We start from the raw sequence: 21,441 nt of genomic DNA on the forward strand, positions 1-21,441 counted from the left end.
TTTCAGTCGGCTATTCACATAAGCCATACGGCTCACTGCAGTCGGGTATCGTGTCTTCATTAACGGTTAGTTTCTCTGTAATGGCATCACGGAAGCGGCGTAAGTCTGCGCGGGTAGCTTCAAACTTCTCAGGGTCGGGTAGTCGTTCTGAAAGGTAGGCGGAGGCGGTAGATCGGGTAGTAGGAGGCGGAGCCGCTCCCACAATCTCAGCTGCTTGCGTCTTAGCAAGGGGATCAGGCGTAGCGGAGGGCGTTAGGGCTGATACAGTAGGTAGTCTAGAGGCTATAGCTTTGGCGGGCTTTCATCCCGGGCCCGCCTCTAGTTCCTTTTCTTTCTTATCAAGCCGGTCCTCTACCCATGACCTCTGCATCATGGCGGCGGACTTCTCGATCTGTACCGCCTGTAGGGTGTTCTGGAGGTTCAGGATTTCCTCTTGCTGGGTCTCGACCTGGACTTGGAGCTCTACGAGCTTCCTATCGGCTGCGACCTGGTTGGATTCCTGTTCTTTCATCCAGGCGTAGGCGTCGCTTAGGTATTGGTACCACTTATCGGGGTCCTCTGCATAGCATGCCTCATATTCGGCGCGGCTTCCTGGGATAGCGGGGGGAGTCGGGTGGGCAGGCATTGCGTTCGGCGTCCAATTGGTGGGAGCTACGTAGTGTCACGGGCTGGGCTCGGTAGGGCAGGTGAACGGGGAACGCTTCAGGCAGAATACGGTCTATTGCTACGGATAGGCACTGCAGGCAGGTCAGGCTCTATTAACAAGACGTAGCTCGAGGAGCTACGTTCAGGAACTATCTGGTCGGTAAACAAAGTCTCTGCGATAACGTATCGCCACGTGATCCGGATCTACCTTGTTAGTGGTCTAGGGTAGGCCAGTCTGGTCGAGCTGTGACATTTCTAAGTTTTTATAACTTAAGAAATAAAAGACTGTCCTATAAGTATATATTAAATTCATAAAGCTTAGTGGAAGTAATGAGGTCTAAAACAGGGAAACTATTATATAAGTATTTAGTGTAATATAAGTATTATAACTTAAGCTCTAATATTATAATAAAACATAAAGAATTTTAATAACATTAGTTGATATAAACTTTAATTTAGTATATATTTTATAATGGTCGCACCTAACCACAACGCCATGGTGCAAAAGATTGGACTATAACTGCTATTATAGCAATTCCAGTGGTGTACACAGCTGCTTATAGGAGCTTACGGTGAACCAAGCCGTAACATTTGGAGTGTTGCACTCGCTGGTTTGTTGCACACGCTAGTGGAATACGTTCCTATTTTAGGTTAGTTAAATACAATTAACGTAGTTGATAAGCGAGTTGGCCAGCATACTGTGCAGCTAATAATAGCTTACCCTATAGCATTCTAAAGCTTAAATAAATTAGCTAAAAATTAAATAAAAGGTTTTCCTAAAATAGTATAGTTAGCTTTATTAAAAAGTATTTTTAAAATATTTTTAAGTATTTTAGTTTATATAGAAAACCTTAAAATACAGTGTATTTTACAGTGTAAATAGGCTTTAAAGTATATAACTATATAGGACTTTTTTAAAAATCTAAGAAAATTAATATAACGTGGTTGATAAGCATGCTGACCGGACACGTATGCTGACCAAAAATCCCTCATCTTACATCATTACTATCTGATTAAATACTATACAACAACCCAGTATGCCACAATCTTCAAATGAAGCTAGAATCCTTCTTGCCCTTCAGGCCCTTCAAAATGACCCAAAGCTAGGCATCCGACGCGCTGCAAGTATGTATGAAGTTAGCTATGGTACCCTCCGTAACCGAAAGAATGGCATTCAATCACGAGGCGATTGGATCCCAAAGTCACGGAAGCTATCTGATCTGGAAGAGCAGATAATAGTCCAATTCGTCCTTGACCTAGATTCGCGAGGATTTCCTTCGCGACTGCGTTTTGTGGAAGAAATGGCCAATTCTCTGCTAGCTGACCGCAATGCATCACCTGTCGGCAAGCGTTCGGCTCATAACTTCGTGAAGCGACAACCAGAGCTAAAGACGCGTTTATTTCGGAAATATGACTACCAGAGAGCCAAATGCGAAGATCCAACTATTATTCGTGGCTGGTTTGGGCTCGTACAGAATACAATCGCAAAGTATGGTATCCGATCAGATGATATTTGGAACTTTGATGAGACTGGCTTTATGATGGGCATCATTATGGCCGGAATGGTCGTTACAGGCTCAGAAAGGCAAGGAAGACCAAAATCAGTGCAGCCTGGAAATCGGGAATGGATTACTGTAGTCCAGGCGATTAATGCAGAAGGTCAATCGATCGCACCGTTTATCATCGGTGCAGGCCAATATCACCTTGCCAATTGGTACCGAGAATGCGACCTCCCAGGCGATTGGGTTATTGCAACGAGCCAAAATGGCTGGACCAATAACCAGCTAGGTCTCGAGTGGCTAAAGCACTTTGGTCGATCTACAACTAAACGATCAAATGCTCGGTATCGTCTTCTAATCCTAGATGGTCACGAAAGCCACCACTCTGCTGATTTTGAGAGATATTGCAAGGAGAACAAGATTATCACGCTCTGTATGCCGGCTCATGCATCTCACCTACTCCAGCCTCTTGATGTTGGGTGTTTTGCAGTACTGAAAAAGGCATATGGTCGAGAAATAGAGCATCTGATCAGATGCTCTATAACCCACATTTCAAAGACCGAGTTCTTCCCGGCCTTTTATGCCGCATTTAAAGCCACTTTTACTGAAAGCAATATCCAGGGAGGTTTTAGAGGAGCTGGGCTTGCTCCTTTTGACCCAGAAAATGTAATCTCAAAGCTTGATGTACAGCTACGGACTCCAACGCCTCCCGAGGAGGCTGCTAAACCATCGACCTCTTGGACTTCAAAGACCCCAACAACAGCAATTGAGGCCCAATCTCAGTCTGAATACCTTGAAAGGCGAATCAGAAGGCATAAGAGTAGCTCACCAGAGTCAATTATAGAAGCTTTAAAGTCTAGTACTAAAGCAACAAAGGCAGCTATACATCGACTAGCCTTAGTAGAGGCTAGGTTAAAAGATCTTGAACAAACAAATAAGATAATAAGCCGGCGCCGAAGGGGAAAAAGGACTAGACTACAGAAAGGAGGGACTATGACTGTACAGGAAGCATCGCAAGTAATTGATCAGATGGATGTTGATACGCAAGTAATATCTGAGTTATCGAAATGTGGTGGTCAAGGAAGATCGGCGCGACCGGGTGTTCGGTGTTGTGGTGTATGCGGCAAGGCCGGACATAATGCAAGGACCTGTCAGGTAGTTATTGAGATATCTGGGGAAGAGTATAGCGAATAGTTTTGATTAATTAGCTACTTTGTGGTGGTTTTATAGCAATATAAAGCCAAATGGTTGAGATTTTTGGTCAGCATACTTGTCCGGTCAGCATGCTTATCAACCACGTTAGCTTACTTTAGGATTTATATATATGCTATTTAAATCCTAGCTATTTTAAGCCTAATTTAAATTTTTAAGAATTATTTAAAAAATGATTTTTAAGGTGAAAAACATGCTGGCCAACTCGCTTATCAACTACGTTATAATAAGTTTACTAGTCATAGCTTTTCTAAGCTATTAAATGCTTATTGGGCTTTATTATATTATTTAAATTACTTCCCCTTTCTATATGCTTTATCAGAGGGATTGCTATGCTAGTAACGTTGTTAATAAAACTCATAAAAGCAATATCCCGAGATTCAGAGTATAGTATAGTAAAACAAGAAGAAATGATCATCAATTAAGCCAGGAAAAGAAGAAAACTAACGGCAGGCAACTACTTAGGGTAGTGGAAATAGCTTTGTGCATTATTGGACAGGCGATGGTTAAAAGCAGCATATGTTTGCGAAGTCAAGTTGACTGTTACTGACCTAACCCCGGTTGTATTTCGAGGCCCGCTTCGTGTATCATGCTCGTCCAGGGCGGCCTCGATTATAACTCCCCAGGGCTGAGTTTCAGGTGCATTTTCTCTGAACTCACGTAAGGTCCAGACTGTCGGCTCTCCGAGCACAGCGCTTGATATGAAGGTGACTTCGCCACCAGAAGGCGCTACAGCGACAAAGTTCCATGCCACAAAGAAGTGATTTCGAGGACACTTGTCGATCGGAGAAAGCGGCTGGAAAACAATGGTATGGTAAGCAAGTCTCAAGTACAATGCTCAGTGAAGTACTGCGTGATGGCGCGACTACAACACACCATGTCCGTCTCTCTCTCCCACGTCGGTGCCAGGCAGCTTTTCCACTTGACTGCGAGATAACACTCTCCATCATTGGATTCATAATGGCCTACGATCTGATCAAAATTCTTTTCGGGGTCCTCGGAATTGAAGGGCGACGGCTGGGCGGTGTCCTGCCACATTCGTGGCCCTGACGCATCGTCAAAAACCCATAGAAGGCAGTCTGGGCTTGTCCAGTCCGATGAAGTCGCATCTAAAGTCTCGGCACAAACACCATAAAACACCCATGGCCCTACTTGAGTAGTTACGAGTATGTCCTTTATCACGACGTGGGCAGACCAGGGAGTGCGTATATGGGCACCTTCCTTGACGCATTGTAGGCACCTCGGGGCTGCCATCGTATGTGGCAAGGTTTGATTACGATTTTTATGTTAGAGGTAACCTTAGTTTAGTATCAGGCATGTGAACGACATTGTTTCTCAGAGTCCAATGGCTGGAGGAAATACCTGTTTATATACCCTACGATCCCAGGTTCAAGCTGTCCGTGTGGGAACTATTGATGGAATGACAGACTGGCTCTTCCTGAGACTGTTTAGGCTGTTAGAATTTGAAGTTCTTTTACTTGTATCAAGGGGCTGTTTTCTGATTCGAGCCGGATTACGTTGTGAAGCTTAGTTGCGAGGCCGAGAATCACCGCAATTGGGTGTATCGGAACGATACGTGGTAAAGCTGTTCCTCCACCGCTCGCAGCACCATCCAGACACCCCTCTTTCGGCATAACCCCTCTTTCGGCAAGCAAAATAAAAAAGCCACCACCAAAAATCAACAACTTCACTTACAAAGAATTTGACCGAATTGATAGAAATCCGTGAAATTTTTTGTTTCATAAATCATAAATAGGGTTTATCTATTGTACTCTGGGTTTTTTCACCATCCGCCGCGACCGCCTGGGTGGTTGGTGGGGTATGTTTTCCTCTCTGACTTCGATGACAGAACCAGCCTCCGATTCTGACTCTTGCTCGCTTGAAGAGACAAATTCCACCCCGGCAGGCGTATAACGAGTCGCCCCTTCTGGTATGGGCTCCTTACCAGCTAGAGTCTCTCCAAGAGTCATGAAACGTTTGTTAGGATTCGGCACCGCCTTCCTCTTCTTCCCTCTTTTCAGCCGAGCCAATTCTTCCTCTAGGCTGGCAATCCTCAGAGTATGCGCCGCTACTGTCTGCTGGTGAGCTTCAAAGCCCTTGGCTATTACGTTGTATCGTCTCCGTGTCTTTGGTGTTTTGTTCAGCCCAAGGTCACGAATTTGACGGCCCGTCTGTGGCGTACCGTCCGAGCCAAGATACAGCCTTGGTTCAGGAGTAATTCTTGGGCTGCCATTTGGCCTATCTTGTTGGATTTCAGGGTGCCGTAACGCTTTCTCACGTGAAATTGGCCAGTTTCCAGTGACCCTCCAACCAGACAGTATGTTCTTCTTGGTCATTCCAACTCGGCGAGCCTTGGCGTAGGCCCTGATGAAATTGACCTTGTCCATTGGGGCGGAATCAGTCAACGAAGCGAACTTTTCCAACTCTCGTCGATATGCAGCCTTCGACGCATTAAATACTCCATTGTCCAGTGGCTGGAGTCCATGAGAGCAGTGTGCTGGTAGATAGCAGCAATAAACGTTGTTCAAAAAGCACGTGGCCATCCATTCATCCTCATCCTTCCATCACTCAGCACTGATCTTGAAGTGGGGAAAACAGAGAACATACTGTTGCGTGGCTTCCATGACCATCTAAAATGATCAGTCTCGCATCAGAGTCGTCGGCAGGCGTAGTCTGGGGTAGATAAACTCTTTCAAGCCATTCAATGCCTATGTGGTCATCAGTCCACCCGTTGGGTGATGTTATATAATACCAGTCTGCTATCTGCTTGAACTCATCGAGAAACCACTGTTTCTGGAGTTGTTTCCCTTTGAATATTATTCCAGGAGTCAAAGCGCGGCCGTCAGCAGTGATAGCTTCGATGAATGAAGTCCAATTCCGAGTTTGTGGTCCCTTGAGAAAGGCCTTGCGTTTCGGGTCTGCACTTCCAACAACCAGGCTATCTAGACCTGAACCAAGAGGGTTAGTCGGCCAAAATTCAAGAATTGACGAGGAATAGAGGTGAATGCTTGCCGAACCCAGTCATAATACCCCCCTCATCAACGTTGACGGTGTTTTCAGGCTTGATCCAACCATATTGGCCCTCCCTGATATCAAAGTACCAATGAACCGCTCTAGGTGTGAAAGAGTCGAACCTCTTGGCTTCTTGACGTCTACCCATCTTGGTCTTTAGGTCTGCGCGGCGATTGATAAACTTGATCACCCAGTTACGTCCTAAGTCGGGATGTTCGCCCTGCTGTCTCAGCAGGCCCATGACGCAAGCGCGGATCTGACTGTGGGACGGAGCATAGCCCAAGGACTCCTGACGGAGGATCCAGAGAGCCATCCTATCCTCTTGGCTTTTGGACAAGCGTCGATGAGGGTGGATCTGCTCTTTCACGGCCCCGCGGCCGTTAAGTCTGTCTATTAGAGTGCTCCGAGGTACTCCCCGTCTATGAGCGGCTTGAGGGGGCGAAAAGCCATTATCAGTAACATCCAATATAGCCTCTGCCATGTCTTCCTCTGTATATTTCCATCGAAGTCTCGATCTAGGCATTTTTTTGTCGTTGTCGCAGAAAAATGCCAAAAAACATAGAAAAGAGCGGTGAGGAAATTGATGATTGAATTAACACTATTTCCATAGCACGGTATGCATACATCGCATACCCCGCACAGCCTTAGAGGGATACAATCGTTAACTCCAATCATTTCTATAATCAGCAAAGGCATTGTCCTCCAAGTAGCTATTTATTTTGGCCAATATTTGTGTAAGTGAAGTTGATGAGTTTTGGTGAAGCTTTTTTTTATTTTGCTTGCCGAAAGAGGGGTTATGCCGAAAGAGGGGTTGTGGATGGTACTTTGGGTTGCCGTTATACAGCCATCAAAGCATTGCTGCCGTCCTCGTTATGATCATGTTCCTTGCCGGTGCCCCCAAGTTGCTACGAGTGCTTGTAAGTCACCAAGAATCTCTGCTCTACTCCGAGCAAGTATATCCCTGTGAATTGGCTTTAGGTCTACCGCCGAACGGTAACCTAAAAAATGCCTTGAAGAGCCAAAAGTATTGTAATGCCAGAAATGCTTCGTCAAGGCTATAAAATTACTGATCAGAGAAACACTAGAGGACAAAGGTGTTACGAGAGTTGAACGAAAGGAGGGCTTGCATAGCGGAACAAAGGGAAACCCCACCCAATTCAATGTGATACCGAGACGTTTATACCCGTTGGCTACCATCTACATCTGGGATCCGCCGCCTTGCACATATCGAACATTCTCTGAGGTATAGTTCTAACAGAGACCGTACCCTACTAGTGGTTCCTGCCGAGTCGCTTTTAACAGTGCAACGCGGACAATTGTATATTCAAAAGCCAAGTCCCCAATAAGTTCTGTGAATACCATAAATGGGTGCGGAATACCACACAAGACGCTTACTCCAAGAAAATAGGATCCCCTAGAATTTGGGTGCTTTCTTCTGTCGCCACCTCATAAACTATACCTGCCGCTCCCACCGTCCAGGACGCCAACGCGGACGCGATCAATGGCTCAATCACGATTCCTGCAACTGGAGCGCAAGGAGGGAAAGCCGTTGCTGCAACTGAACACCCAGCCGCACCCAACAAAAAACCGACAAACCCTCCCATACTTATCGCTAGGTTCTCGTGACCCTGGGGCAGGAGACTGACAAAGTTGAGATGCGGTCTCTCCCTGTTAGGAGACCGATAAACGGCAAGCCACACAAGGTCGGTACCTCGATGACGGCCCCCGGTAATGACCAGCGGTAGCAGTTCGTCAGCAAAGGCAATGGGATGGTCCATCACGAGCGGGTAGTAGGCTGGAATAACAAGATGGAACATGGCGGCACGCCCATAATCGGTCGTTGCAATAAGAGCTTCTCTATCGGCTCGCATCCTCAGGCATATTGTCGCAAGATCATGATGATAGCCTCCGAACGCAGGACCAAGGGGATTTTCTGCCTGTCTTTCTTCGAATGCAGGATACCAATCGTTGTCCGGGTGCCATACATAGAAGAAGTGGTGTTGACCATCCTGTGTACCGTCGACGGCAGCCATCTCATTCTGGGCGAAGCGATGCACGTAGGCGCCGAACCCACCGTGACCCCAACCTTGTACCCTGGCGATGTTTGCAATCTCGAGTTCGGACCGTATGGCATCAAGGCTTGCACCGACTCTCCTGATGGCACTAGCGACATCCAACAGTACCAAGGTTATAGAGCCCAGGGCGGCCGCCTCGAAGTAGGCTAGGAAGGCTGGGGTCGAATTAAACGCATTGGGGACGACCCTAATTTCTCTCGCTTGAATACTGTTGAGTAACTGCGGTAGAGCGTCCCGTATTTCCTGGTACGTCTGCTCCTGTTGTCTTGAAGCCTTCCCGTCTCTCCACTGATTCCACAACTGAGTTAGCCCTATCACCGCGGGCCCTAATTGTCCGGCGAGTTGGAGGGCCTGTTTGTAATTGAGGCTTCTGGCAATGGAGACGGGAACAGTGAGGCTCATTTCGTCGATGATTATCACGACCAGGTAGGAAGGATTGTCAATGCGAGCCTCCAGGGTTGTATTCAGCAGGGCCTGGTTATCGGGCGGTGAACTGGGGTCCAAAATGATTGAGGAAAGGCGACAAGGCGAGACAAAGTGTATTCATGGGCAGGATCCCGATACTTAGCATCATCAGAAATGAAGAGGGGTAATCCAAGCGTGTCGGCCTTGTGTGTGGTCATCTGAGACGTGCATGTCGTTGGCCAACCAAACACCTCCACGAATGGTCGTTAGATGCATGGACGTCGAAAGTACTTCAGCTGTTTGGTGTGCCATTGGGTGGTTGTGAGGAGGACCAACAACAATTGCCAGTTGTGCTGGGAAATGAAGTCTGTTGCCGGCTGGTGAGTCCAAGTGTTGACGTTAGTTGCCACTCCTTCTCGCTCTTGCTGGCCGTCTCATGCGTCACGTGTCACAGGAAACACGACACGCCATACGCGATACGCGATACGCGTGCGCCATAGCTGATAGGCAGCTCCAGCGCGATGCATCTCACTAACAGGACATCCCACATTTCATGTACATATTCGCTTGCACTTATTCGCTTGCACTTATTCACTTGCACTTATTCACTTGCACTTATTCACTTGCACTTATTCACTTGCACTTATTCATTTGGTACGCATTGACACATGCACCATGTATCTCGCATCGTGCGCCCGCCTTTTCTGCAGGCCCAAACACGCGCAACTCCGACCACGCGATAGTTAGGCCTCGACGCTCTTGCCCATGCTCTCCCCGTCATTTTTTTCGGCCACCATACCAGCCCGCATCTTGGTAGAACACAGCAACTGCGCAGCATCATCCAGCATCTGCTGAATGACCAAAGGCGTGCCGAATCTTGTCGTATGGAATGAGTAGATGACGACCGAGGCGCAACCCAAGCAGAGCAGGACACCCAATGTGAAGGAGATGAACTTGCATCGTCCTGCAAGCCTCGCATCACCAGTCGCCAGCTCAAAAAGCAGTGACCAGGTCCAGGTCAAGTACATTGTACGAATCGAGACGCAGACAAACACCATCGCTATCCCGCCAAACGCCGCATACGTGAGCATCCTTCCTCGACTTCCATTCATTCTGGTCACCGCAAAGACCGGCACAGCACCCCAGATCATGAAAACAAGGAGTATCGTATCAAGGATAAGGTATCCCAAGACCTCCCTTGCTTCCTTCTCCAGTCCCGACTCAATCAGGGCCGGCCAAAGCTGGTTTTGAGTAGACCATGCCAGAAGGCTTGGTGTCGCTGGCACACCAACCAAGAAGGTCAACTGGATGACGAAGAGCACGGATGCAAGCAAGTATCGCCCAAACCGCGACAGAGGAGTAGTGGCCTCCGGGAACGGGTCCCCGTGGACGGACCAAAAGACAAACAGTCGGTCCCGTTGGCGAGCCATGTCAACGGCCTTGTTTATTTTTTTTTTCTTTCTTTTTTTTAGTAATAGATGGCTAGGTTGATATACCTCTTGTCTAGATATGAGAAGTTGTCAAAGTAGGCAATGGCTGTGGCTGAATGAGGATTTGAAGCCAGTTACGTGTCTGCTGTCTTGATACTCACCTCGACCGATTGTTACACCGATATTTATGCCCAAAGGCCCTGTTGCTCGACTGTGTCGGGGTCGAACCACGCAGTTGCGTAACATACCCTCATACAGCTCAAAAGTGACGCTTCATTCCATGCCAATATGGAGCAGAAGGCGCAGCGGCTACGGAACTCCCGGGACCGTTCTTGTTTTGTGAGTGGATCTCACATTGCTTCTCGCTATGAGAGGCGACTACCTTGATGCATCAGAGTACTGTCACAATTCTGGACGGTATAGCCCTGGCCCAGATCGGGAGGTGCTTCCCTTTAAACAAAAAATCCGTGAGCATAAGCCTGGATATGGTAAAGCTCGTGTAGCTGGTCGTTATGCATGTGGACCTCAGCGGTTGTTCTCCTGGTATGTTGATCCAATAATTAGCAAGAGAAGCTCAGGATTGTTCGTCAGCCTAATTTGAACATCATAAAGAATAAATAGCCAATGGGCCAAGTGTGGACAGTTAGGGGTTTTAAAAACGCAACAGTCCTAAAATTGCGCATGGTTTAGAATACCCTATATGAATGACATGAACCAGCTATTGGAGAACAATGACGACGCTGTCATATCATTCGAAGACCTTGCACGTGATTATGAAAGCGTAGAGGTAGTAGATATTTTAAATGGAAAGGCGCAGTCATCATTGCTGATCCTCGCGTTGGCGGGACTTCTATGGTGGATTTGCATGGTGAGCTGGAAACTGCAGTGCAAACCACGGAAATAAAAGCGGAATACGATGATTAGATTAAAGGCCGATAAGCATGGCGCTACCCACAATCTCCAGTCGCGCATCACATCCAACCACGGCGAATGGAACCAGAACCAGACAAACGAATTAAAAACTGGCTAGTAAGCTGCGACCACTCGGACAACGAACGACAACAACCTGGCAAGAAACGAAAGCTACGTGATCAAAACGACCATCTCCGTTCACCGGAAAAGTCGACAAGCGAGCCAGGTTCATGCAACTGATTCATGTCGATCATCAGGCTATCTACTGTCAATGACATTGCTACCACTGCGCATCCTCTTCGGACTTTGTCGCAACTTCTTGCTGCCTGTTTGACCGTGTTTTGATAGAGCGGTTTGGAGGCAGGCTGCAATTGACATGCGGGTTAGGTCTTTACAGGCGTGTAAAGCGACGTACTGGCCAGCAATACAGGCTTCGATAATTTCACAATCCATGCAGAACATATCTCTGTCATAAATTTGTTTCTGGGTTGTTTTATGCTTGGGATTAAGGATTGTGGTGATAATATAAATGTGTTATTTATTGGTTACCCTTGCTTTGCTGCGCCATGAACACGCCGATTAGATAAGGGAAGAGTTTATTCAGCGAATCGCTTAAGGCTACCCTATATCTAGCAATTTTTACTCTTGCACTAGGCCAAAAGCTACTCTAAGAAAACATCATTGGCAGAGTTAATCGTCTGGAATACGTCAGAAGCTACGGATAATGTCGTTACATAAATAGTCGCCGATCGGTTCGTATTGTAAGTGTCTGCGATACCTGTTTTTTCTTTCTTTCTTTTCTTTATTTTATGAAGTATCGTGTAATTTCACAACACTAGCCCGAATGGTACTACGTTCTGAAGTCGCATACGTCATTCCGCTAGTCACGTGGCTTACCATTCCATCACCCATCAACACTTTCCTACCCCACTATTTACGCTAGCGTCATCCCCATGTTTTCAACATTGTCGACACGAACGGCATCACCATTTCGGCATCGCATCAAGATATGGGCACCTTAATCAGAGAAAGTCAGGTCAACAAGTCAAAGTTAATATCTGACTGGTTACTAAAGATTGAAAAGCCATCCGACGACTCAATACATAAGAAAAAGCGCCACAAAGCAAGCTGCAAGGAACGATATTTCAACACCGAATATCCTTGCCAACGGATTCCTACAACGTCAAATTCATCTCATGATAATCAACTTGTGGCAAATCCAACCCCCCAAAATCTCCAGGACGCTTCAAAACCTATGCCACGGAAACACGCCCGATCGATCACTGAGATGGTCGGTTCCGACGAAGAAGGAGACGCCATAGACGATACGCCCAAGGCGTCATCGAGAGGCTGGAGAAAGAAAGCACTGGATTTGTCCCGGGCTCAACGCCATCTCATGCCTCTTCTTCCGCAGCCTCGGGTGCTTCATCACCCATGAAACAGCCTCGATACGCAGCGACACAGGACGCTAGTTTTACAACCGTTCCATTTGTAGACAATGTTCAACGATTACAGAGGCCAACGTGACACGGCCAGGTATCTCCATCAGCCATACAGAATGGGGGAACTTCTGCAGACATCCAATCGCCCTCTCGATCGAGACTACGCGTCAGGCCGAGTGGGAGAAGGCATTGCTCCAGATTGCAACCTGGCACTCGGCTCAGTGGCGAGCGCTCCAGTTTAGTACAAAGGTTGAGTCTATGAGTTCCTTGCTAGGGTTATTGTGCAAGGTCACTCTTGTTACTTTGTAGCGTCAACACTCGAAGACGGAGTATCGACGCTCTACCATCGGATCTCTCTAGGTAGTACTGAGAGTCACTTCGATTTGTTCAAGCTCCTGAGAGCGCTACAATGCTTGGCATCGTGGATCAAGGATTCATACTGGCCTGCTTTTCGAGCGGATATCCTGAAGCTACCAGCCACTGAACAAAAAGGACAATGACACCGCCATGGTGTCTTGCTTCTCCAGCCCTTGAACAAGAGGAATTTGACAGCTACAAACACTCTCACCATATGGATCTCTCGTCTGTTTAATCTGCGTATAACCTGCTAGACCACGTGTGCCTTCCTACTCAAGAAGATCGATGTGCTTGGTAGATCCAAATTCTTGTACGTGCTCGTGAGCTTACCCTGTTGCTAGGGGGTTCATGAAGGCTCAAAGCAACATTCTGTGACGTCGAGTGGGCATAAGCTCTGAAGAAAAGACTGAACATGGTTAAGGGTTTCAGCTAGTTTTGGCCCTTGCTGGACGTTAGCGACCTTGAAAAAGACCGATTCGGATCCTTGTTCTCGCACTCTCATACAAGCTAAAGTGAACTGTGGCAATTGGTTATCACTGGATCATGAAGCGGCTGGAACAAGCCGTCCATGCACTTATATGCATCTGTATGGCAACCGACGTCCTGGCTGTCCCCCTTCCCGTGTGGATCAAAAGAATCACCGCATCAATGGAGCTTGATGTCAGTATCCTAACCATAACGGACTGGTACGCAATAGGGTTGACGGGCTTTCTCGTATTGCTAGCCCTGCGGCGTGCCATACGAATCATCCTCCGTTGCATATGTCCACCGGTCCTCCGCCGCCTGGGAAGAAGAATCTCCCAATGGGCGGTGAGGTGTCTGGCGTATAGAGGCCCATTCCGTCGCGGAAGTAGCGTGGACATCATCACCTGGGCTCATATTCTCATATTTCTCTCTTATCTTACATCCAACCTGAGCTGCATCATCATCGGTGCTGGGAACGTGGCAGAAGCCTGCTCCAGAGCGGGCAAGCTTGCATTCATTAACCTCATAATCTTGTATATTGGTCCCTGCCTTGACTTCATCGCTTCCGTCCTGCGATTTCGGCTTCGTGTTCAGAGGCGAATACACGCCGGTGCAGGGTACGTAGTTGCCATTCTGTCCACCATCCACGTCGTAGGAGCGTTCTCCAGACACGGATTGTCTGCCATAGATCAGGGGCACAGTCTTTATGCTACTTTAGTAACGAGCTCGCTATCCGTGATAAGTTGTTTAGAGCTGACATCAAACAGGTTGCCGGTATCTTCCTAGGCTCTCTGACCTGGCAGGTCGGGGAGACTGTGTATATGAATGGTTGGTGGTTCCAGTCCGTGTCCCTCAGTCAAAATGGTAGCTACGATTACATCCAGGTCAGAATGACGCTGAGAAAGCCAGTCAAGGTCGAGCCTGGGCAATATATTAACTTATGGATCCCGTTGGGCCCGCTATCAGGGCTACAGAGTCACACGTTCACGGTTGCCAACTGGTCGATCCGTGCCCAAACAGAACTGAAGGTATTTGTCGGGGTCAACCGCGGCCTCACCAGCAAGTTACGGGATGCAGTGAAGCGCGGCCTCAAGTCTAATATCGGTCTTTATATGGGCCCCTACGGAGCTACAATCGCTATGAAAGGATATGAAACGATCCTGTTAGTTGCCACTGGCCTAGGTGTGGTGGCTGTTGCGCCGTATCTACAGGGGCTAGTCCATGCGACTCGTGCGCATGAAATCCGTAGCGCGCCCGTACATCTGATCTGGCATATCCCATCCTGGAGTAGGTCTCTCCTTCCTTCATTCTTTTCCTCGATTGACAGGAGTTGCAGAGCAAGCACATGCGGTTTTTGACATTATCGACTTTGCCCTCGCCCTTGACGAAGGCGATGACACGGAGGAGGGAGGCGGAAACCCCCCGCAAATATCGGGTACAAAGATTTCCATGTGCTACGAGGAGGAAAAATCCTCATTGCCCCCTAAAGTCCGGCTGTTCATCCGAGAAATGGAAAAGAAGGAGAGTGAGAAGCCAGGTAGAACCAGGATCAAGGTTTACAACCGTGACTTGCCTCTCGAGACATTGTTGATCAACGATGCAGTGATAAGCCCTGCTCAAGGCGACTCCGAGAAGCCTACCATGATCGCAGGTCAGTCTTTCATTCTAATTTGCGAGCAAGACTGAGAGTACGTACAGCCTCAGTTTCCAAAGATATGAGGAATAAGCTCGTCAAATTTGCAGGAGAGCATTCAAGCGCGGTCGACCTCGTGTTTACAGATTATCAACCTTGATATAGTGGTCGTTATCACCCATGGGGGTTCAGACAACGATGTCAGAGACAGCCACTTTGGGACGAGGGTCGCGCCTTCCTACATATTGCCGCATTGGGACATATCGTAGGTGTTGTAAAACTAGCTTTGTATTTTCTATGGATCTTATTATAGTACTGTAGCAAAGAGAAGTATCCAACCAAACTCTATCAATCTACTATGCTGCTTGGTATCAGATATGCCCTGGTATTTACTATATCTTGTAGCCTATTTACCAGCCTTTCCATCAAAATCCCTCTATGTAACTCACTATCCATCTGTTTGTGAACAGGACAAGTTGTGTTAGTGCTCCAACCTCGTGCGGTCTGCAGGCTGTAGCCCAAAATGGATGCTTCATTCGAAATTAGCTCACTCCCGGCCAGGTGTACATCTTGTGGAATGATCATTTACCTACCTCTTTGACTGTTTCAAATCTGCTATGAAGTGCCCTAGTCTTAGTCGGTAGCAGACGTTCTTCATTACGTTGAGCGTGGTTCAGAGTCTCCAAACATTTGTAAAAGTCGACAGCTGCTGGATATGCCGTCCACTTTGCGTAGTCAACATGATCTCCTCGCATGTCTTTCTTCAGATAGCCATTCATGAGTTCTACCGTTATTCGCCAAAATCCGGCGAGCAAGTTATCGGTCGTCCCATAGGAACAGAAATGCTGGCCCCCTTTTGTAAAAAGGTCAGCTAGGATGCCATACTGGTATGTAAAGGAGGTGACTGTACAAATCTTGACCTGGCCAGATGTATCCAGTAGCACGTTGGAGCAACTCAACTCTGGGTGACCTATGTCGTGTTCCTCAAGGTACAAAAGACCATCCAAAATCTTCCATGTAAGCAAGAATGTGTATGAATTGGGGGCGTCATTGAGGCACGAACCTGCTTCAGAATATAGGCCAATTCAGGACCACGGACTTTACGAGACGCTGCGATCTCTGCAAGAGATACTGGCATGAATTCATACACTACGGTGAACTCACCTGGCGTAGGCATCGTATAGACCCCGATTCCTTTGACGAACCTCCTGTTCTCAATCTTACGGACTACAGATACCTGTTCTTCACTTTCGGATCCAGACAGGGTCCAAAACAAGACACTGCTTTGTTTCTCGTCAAGTAATAGCGGTTTCTCCTCAAAAGCCGCTGGTTTTGTCCTCGCCAACTGTACGTCCATATTTCGACCTAGTGTGATCTTGTAGCATCGCTCAAAGTGCCGCTCTAGACGGTTGGTTTTGGCTTGGTCATGCTCCAATGATGCGGTTATTCTGTTATCTTCTACATGCTTTTTAGGGTTCAGGATAGCCGTGGGATTCTCAACTATCACTGGGAGACCGGCAAAAGCAACTCTCTTGGGAGGCTTCGAGACTTGCTGAGCCTTGGGCGGAATGTCAGGGATGCTCTTGAGAAGGGTTTTGGCTTTTTTGTCGGCGGTGGGTTCATAACCCGAGGTGTCTATTTGCGGAGGAATCACTTTCGGTGATTTACTCTCAAAGTCTGCAATAATATCGCTGCTGCTAAAGAAAGCTCCAAGCCGAGTGGCCCTCTTATCCGGTTGCTTCTCATTGTCCATAGCGCTTACAGCCACGCCATAACTCAGTGGACTGAACACTGCGACAGCAGCGTATGATATATATGGCCGAGTCGATAATGCCTACCGGCTAGACGTGTAATCCAAAAAGAGTCTGTTCAGGGCTCTTGGAACCACTGGAGAGCCGATTGCAACCGGATCTCTCATCTTTTGTTCCTTGCAACACTGGTGGTGACCATTCTGGCCTTTGTGCCTCGCCTTATTTGTATGTTTCTATCACCTTTTGCTATTTGCACCATGATATTTTCCATCAACAATGGATTCCCGTACCCGCAGAGAGAGGCTGAGCAAAGAGAAGCAGCAGCATTTCTTAGGCATAGCAAGCATCAGGTTTGGAGCCCTAGATTTTGACTGGTGCCGACAACGGAATCCGCTCAGTGGGAGCCTAGATCAGAAGAATGTGGCTAGTTTGGAGACCATGTTTAGGCGTGGATGTGACTGGTCCCCGGAGCAGGTCAGCCATCAGATCCCGGCCTTGATCGATCCGGCACTGCTCGAAGAAAGTCTACAGAGAGCCGAGAAGAGCCTCTCCCTTGAGGACCTCAAGAAAGAAGACGGGGTATTTGCGGAACTAGATCTTGCTGATGGCAGAGTGATTTGCCTCAAAGGTGAACACCGAGTTCTGGCCTCTGACGCCACCGTCGTAAACCGGAAAAAGCGTTGGATTGTTCGTTTGTACTCAACAGGTATACAAGGCTTCCCCGAAGGATAGATCGAGAAGACTAGAGTGTTAAACTGAAGAAACAGACCTAAGCGAAGATGCAAGAAACGACCTGGCAGATGAAAGGGCGAGTGAGAGGCAAATGATAGATGCCGAGTACTTCTACAATATCACTTTGTTCTGGTTGAAGAACGGCGATCCTGATCAAGGACCCCGGCCCAACCCATGGTTCGCTCAGCTTATGCGTCATTCCGAGGGCAAAGCGAAAGACTTGAAGCGGCTATGGTCGGGTCCGTCCTCTCAAGGAGACTTATTGAGGCGATTCCATGAGATCCCTGCCCTCTTCTGGGGAATCAGTCTCGGCAACGTAGGAAAGACAATAGCCATGCCGAGACAACAGGTAGGCGCTTCGATGATGAGGATGATGCATGCTTTTCTAAACATTGACGTATTCAGACCCGAAATCAGATTAAACGTGTGTTTGACTTCTGGGACTACATCTGCTGTCATGATGTGAGTATGAAACTGAGATTAGATATGAACACTGTCAAGGTGGTCAGTGGCAGAGCCTCAGGTGCATACGCCGGCCTCAACCTCGCCAACAGTGGCGAGATCTTGCGTAACTTCGACACCACAGAACGAGCCGCCATCTTGTCTCGGCTCGAATTAGCCACGACGGATCGAGTTGTTCCAACGTTAGGGATCCTCTTTAGGAATACCCTATATCTACAGAGCGTTATTGATTGCCTGAGACACCTGGTTCTACGTTACCGTTAGGCGCGGGACCTATGGGACGATTTGAACAACGGATTTGAAGAGAGAGGCGATGGTCGTTGCTTGTTACAGGTATCTGACACACGTTTCAAACTGGTCCACGTCAGTGAGATTGACCAATTCGAGATCGCACGCAGACAGCTGTGGCTTTTTGATTTACGAGAATTTCCATCCTTACCTCGTGATGTGACGTCAAAACGAGCTGAGCCCAAGAGCTGCGTGGACGAGGCCAAGCTCTTTGAACTCGCGGTGCTTGCTCATAGGCTCGGATGCCGATCGGACCAGATAGATCATATACGGACCAATACGTGCTGGAGACCATCTCCTATGCAGTCCGTCTACAAACAGGATTCGAATATTGATTCAAAGCCTTACAAGCACGGCAAACCCCATCCCGAGGACTTGAAGAGGTACAAAAGTTCGCTCTTTCTTTCGAATCTCCACAAGCCGTTCGACCCGGAAAATCTTGAATCATCTTTCTTCTTCATCCAGCGATCGCTCTAATTTGACATCTATCCAGATAAACCGCAAGGTATCGACGAGTTGCTGCATAGGGCGGCCGAGGTGGGCGAGTGCGAACTGATTGACGACGAATACCGGCCTAGGATACAGGGGGCCAGTGAACAATTAATATGCCAAGAGGATCAGCTACGCGCATCAATTTCCGAACTGCAGGAGAGGTATGACCAGTTACTCTCGCAGGAATCGCAGTGTCAGAGAAGAATTGACAACAAAAAACAAGAAGAGAATAAGCTCGACGAAAGCATCAGAGCCAAGAAAGCGCAGGGACAGAATCTGGAAAATCAGAAAACGCAACTCCAGACTGAACTAAATCAAGGAGAAGCGGCTAAGAGAGATCTGGACACAGAGTACCAGACCCTGTGTCAGGAAGTTGCAGACCAGCGACAGAGCCTCTCTGCCCTCAACTCCAAGAAAGAGGCGGCCAATGACGATTTAAAACGCCTTGAACACCAAAAGAATAATGTTGAGCAGGTTATTAACACCTTGGAATCCCGCAAGAAAGAACTCGAATCAGAAGCACAGGAGGTGAGAAATCAAGAGGTAAGAGATGTAGTCTCCATTGCAAGAAAAGAAAAAGAAGGAACACTAATCAACCCTATTAGGAGGAGGCGGCCCTTTTTCCGATCGAAGAGGACACCCCACCGCCCACGTCCGAAACCTCAGACTTGCAAAGGATGGCATTCCCGGTGGAAATGAGGAGAAAAACAAGGGTCGTAAAGACGGAGATAGAGTTGACGGCATGGTTAGAGGTACTTGAGCAACGAGGCTACAGTATGGTTGACCAGCATATGAAGACATTGGTGCCTCACTCATGCTTCAAAGCTTTGAAGGACGAGGAACAGGAAAAGGACAGGCTCATAATTCTCCTCAAAGAATTTCATAGCGAGTATGATTTCCTGGAGGAGGGTTGTCTCCAGTGGGCAAAGAAAAGGGCAAGAGTAGAGTATATTTTCCGGGATGCCGATGAGATAAGGGAAAAGAAGAGGACAAGGGTAAATCAAACTGATGATGTTGATGATATTCTTTAATCGTATGCAATATCTCTGACGAGATAGATCAAGGTTACGCAATCAAACTGTTTAAGCGGGGTAGACCTGGAATATATGTGCTTGAACATTCAGTGCGATAGTCAGCGTGCATTGGCACGTTAGGTTAACTGGACCTCGTCAACTAGTACAAAAGATGCGCCTGCACACATGACCCGGCATATTTGTTGAGCTGTTCTGGATGTGCTGGCATACATGTTGAGCTGGTCTGGATGCGCTAGCACAGGTGTTGCACGGGCACACCTATGCCGGCACGTAGTGTGTGCTGGCGCGTAGTGTGTGCTGGCGCGTATACGCTGGTTCAATTGCGGTAGCACGCACCTGCTGGCCCATCCCTTGTACTGGCGTACCTGGAACGGCACACATGAGCTAGGCTGCATCCACTAGTAGCCCTGCTCTGGCCAGCATGTGCCACTGCAAATGCACTGGCACATGTATACCAGCGTATGTGTACCAGCACACGCTGCGTGCCGGCACAGATGGGCCAGAGTAGCCTGTGTGCTAGCGCTCCTATACCAGGACTTTACTTGACCTGGCACATCTCTGCTGGCCCGCAGTCTGCGCCGGTATACGTGCGATAGCTTACTTTGTACTCTAGCCCCTGCAAACCGTCATGTTCCTTGCGCTGGGCTGTGCGTACTGGTATGGTTTCTGAGAGTGACACCGAGTTTAACTTTTTCATGGCGATCACATCTTGCAACTCTCAAGTAGGTGGGGTCATGCGGATAAAGCTGGGCATGACGTTATCACCAAGCACTCCCACCCACCCTTTTCGTAAGGCTGGTCGGCATTCAATGGGAGTAGTCTACCAGTTAACCCCATTTCAATTTTCTTAGACCACCTACGCTATCATCCATCCGAAAATGTGCAAGAAAATTGTTGCTATTTCATTCTTGATACAGTAGAATCGAAAACTTGCAACTTCTTTCACAAAACACCTAAAATCAGAAAGATACTTCTACTAAGCCTTTTTGACGGGCAAAGCTGGGTGCCAGCTGTCTACGCTTAATGGCGTGTGCTCACAGGAAGTGGCTATCAGAGCTCACGCGCCCTGCCAAGGGAAAGCCATTCTGGGATTAGTATTCTGATGACGGTACTTTTGAGGTATGCTTACCCTGCGGTCAACACATTACTATGGCCAAGAACCAGACGGCGTATCTGAAGCAACGAGTCCCTCATGCCGCGATGACAGGAGGAGCAGGAAGTGGTTTATAGGCAGAATATGATAACGGATCGGATGATTATTCACTTCTATCTACAACATCCTAAGGCGTGAGCATTCGTATCGGAGGACGTCTTCCATGCTGTCTCGTAGCTACCAACACAAAAAGCGGTTCAACTTGTTCGCAGGGCCGGTTTTGTCAGGTAAGAATGTCTATCAATGACCCAGGCCGCTAACTGGTCCTAGCTTGGGCTTTTTGACTCTGTTGCGCCAAAATCTTGGCCGTGCACAATGACCTCAGAGACGATAGTTGCCGGGCAAAGCTGGGCATAGCAGATGCACTAAACGCCTGAACAACGCCTTCGGACAAGCGGACTGCCTAATGCTCACTCAGGGCTGTGGAGCTTATACAGCGTAG

At 47.9% G+C, this 21,441-nt stretch overlaps 6 protein-coding genes across 6 annotated transcripts; 3 read left to right on the forward strand and 3 right to left on the reverse strand.

Annotated features, from left to right (window-relative positions):
* Positions 1–3,625: 3,625 nt before the first annotated feature.
* Positions 3,626–4,712, reverse strand: FOXG_15497 (uncharacterized protein). The gene has a single exon (XM_018395605.1). It carries the CDS (start codon positions 4,608–4,610, stop codon positions 4,182–4,184), a length of 429 nt encoding a protein of 142 aa, XP_018255769.1. The 5' UTR covers positions 4,611–4,712; the 3' UTR covers positions 3,626–4,181.
* Positions 4,713–7,366: 2,654 nt separating this feature from the next.
* On the reverse strand, positions 7,367–9,241 carry FOXG_22017 (uncharacterized protein). Its single transcript, XM_018402398.1, has one exon. It carries the CDS (start codon positions 8,843–8,845, stop codon positions 7,760–7,762), a length of 1,086 nt encoding a protein of 361 aa, XP_018255770.1. The 5' UTR covers positions 8,846–9,241; the 3' UTR covers positions 7,367–7,759.
* A 178-nt stretch (positions 9,242–9,419) lies between these two features.
* FOXG_22018 (uncharacterized protein) lies at positions 9,420–11,022 on the forward strand. Its single transcript, XM_018402399.1, has one exon. It carries the CDS (start codon positions 9,746–9,748, stop codon positions 10,097–10,099), a length of 354 nt encoding a protein of 117 aa, XP_018255771.1. The 5' UTR covers positions 9,420–9,745; the 3' UTR covers positions 10,100–11,022.
* A 1,110-nt stretch (positions 11,023–12,132) lies between these two features.
* FOXG_15500 (uncharacterized protein) lies at positions 12,133–15,427 on the forward strand. The gene is made up of 5 exons (XM_018395606.1): positions 12,133–12,221; positions 12,275–14,171; positions 14,222–14,741; positions 14,791–15,105; positions 15,153–15,427. The coding sequence occupies exons 2-5, from the start codon at positions 13,533–13,535 to the stop codon at positions 15,245–15,247; spliced, it is 1,569 nt and encodes a 522-aa protein (XP_018255772.1). The 5' UTR covers positions 12,133–12,221; positions 12,275–13,532; the 3' UTR covers positions 15,248–15,427.
* Positions 15,428–15,668: 241 nt separating this feature from the next.
* Positions 15,669–16,840, reverse strand: FOXG_22019 (uncharacterized protein; the record flags this gene model as incomplete). The annotated part of the gene is made up of 3 exons (XM_018402400.1): positions 15,669–15,940; positions 15,998–16,097; positions 16,151–16,840. The coding sequence occupies 3 exons, from the start codon at positions 16,838–16,840 to the stop codon at positions 15,669–15,671; spliced, it is 1,062 nt and encodes a 353-aa protein (XP_018255773.1).
* Positions 16,841–17,114: 274 nt separating this feature from the next.
* FOXG_15501 (uncharacterized protein) lies at positions 17,115–19,887 on the forward strand (the record flags this gene model as incomplete). Its single annotated transcript, XM_018395607.1, has 6 exons — positions 17,115–17,544; positions 17,600–17,919; positions 17,976–18,254; positions 18,297–18,711; positions 18,814–19,355; positions 19,418–19,887. The coding sequence occupies 6 exons, from the start codon at positions 17,115–17,117 to the stop codon at positions 19,841–19,843; spliced, it is 2,412 nt and encodes an 803-aa protein (XP_018255774.1). The 3' UTR covers positions 19,844–19,887.
* Positions 19,888–21,441: the final 1,554 nt, after the last annotated feature.

This window comes from Fusarium oxysporum, chromosome 15 (assembly GCF_000149955.1).
Source record: "Fusarium oxysporum f. sp. lycopersici 4287 chromosome 15, whole genome shotgun sequence".
NCBI lineage: Eukaryota > Fungi > Ascomycota > Sordariomycetes > Hypocreales > Nectriaceae > Fusarium > Fusarium oxysporum.

Coding starts and splice junctions, on each gene's coding strand:
- FOXG_15500 (XM_018395606.1), top strand. CDS start 13,533: ATGAAGCGGCTGGAACAAGCCGTCCATGCACTTATATGCATCTGTATG. Junction 14,172..14,221: donor ACAGTCTTTATGCTACTTTA/GTAACGAGCTCG, acceptor GACATCAAACAG/GTTGCCGGTATCTTCCTAGG. Junction 14,742..14,790: donor CTGGCATATCCCATCCTGGA/GTAGGTCTCTCC, acceptor CAGGAGTTGCAG/AGCAAGCACATGCGGTTTTT.
- FOXG_22018 (XM_018402399.1), top strand. CDS start 9,746: ATGACGACCGAGGCGCAACCCAAGCAGAGCAGGACACCCAATGTGAAG.
- FOXG_15497 (XM_018395605.1), bottom strand. CDS start 4,610: ATGGCAGCCCCGAGGTGCCTACAATGCGTCAAGGAAGGTGCCCATATA.
- FOXG_22017 (XM_018402398.1), bottom strand. CDS start 8,845: ATGAGCCTCACTGTTCCCGTCTCCATTGCCAGAAGCCTCAATTACAAA.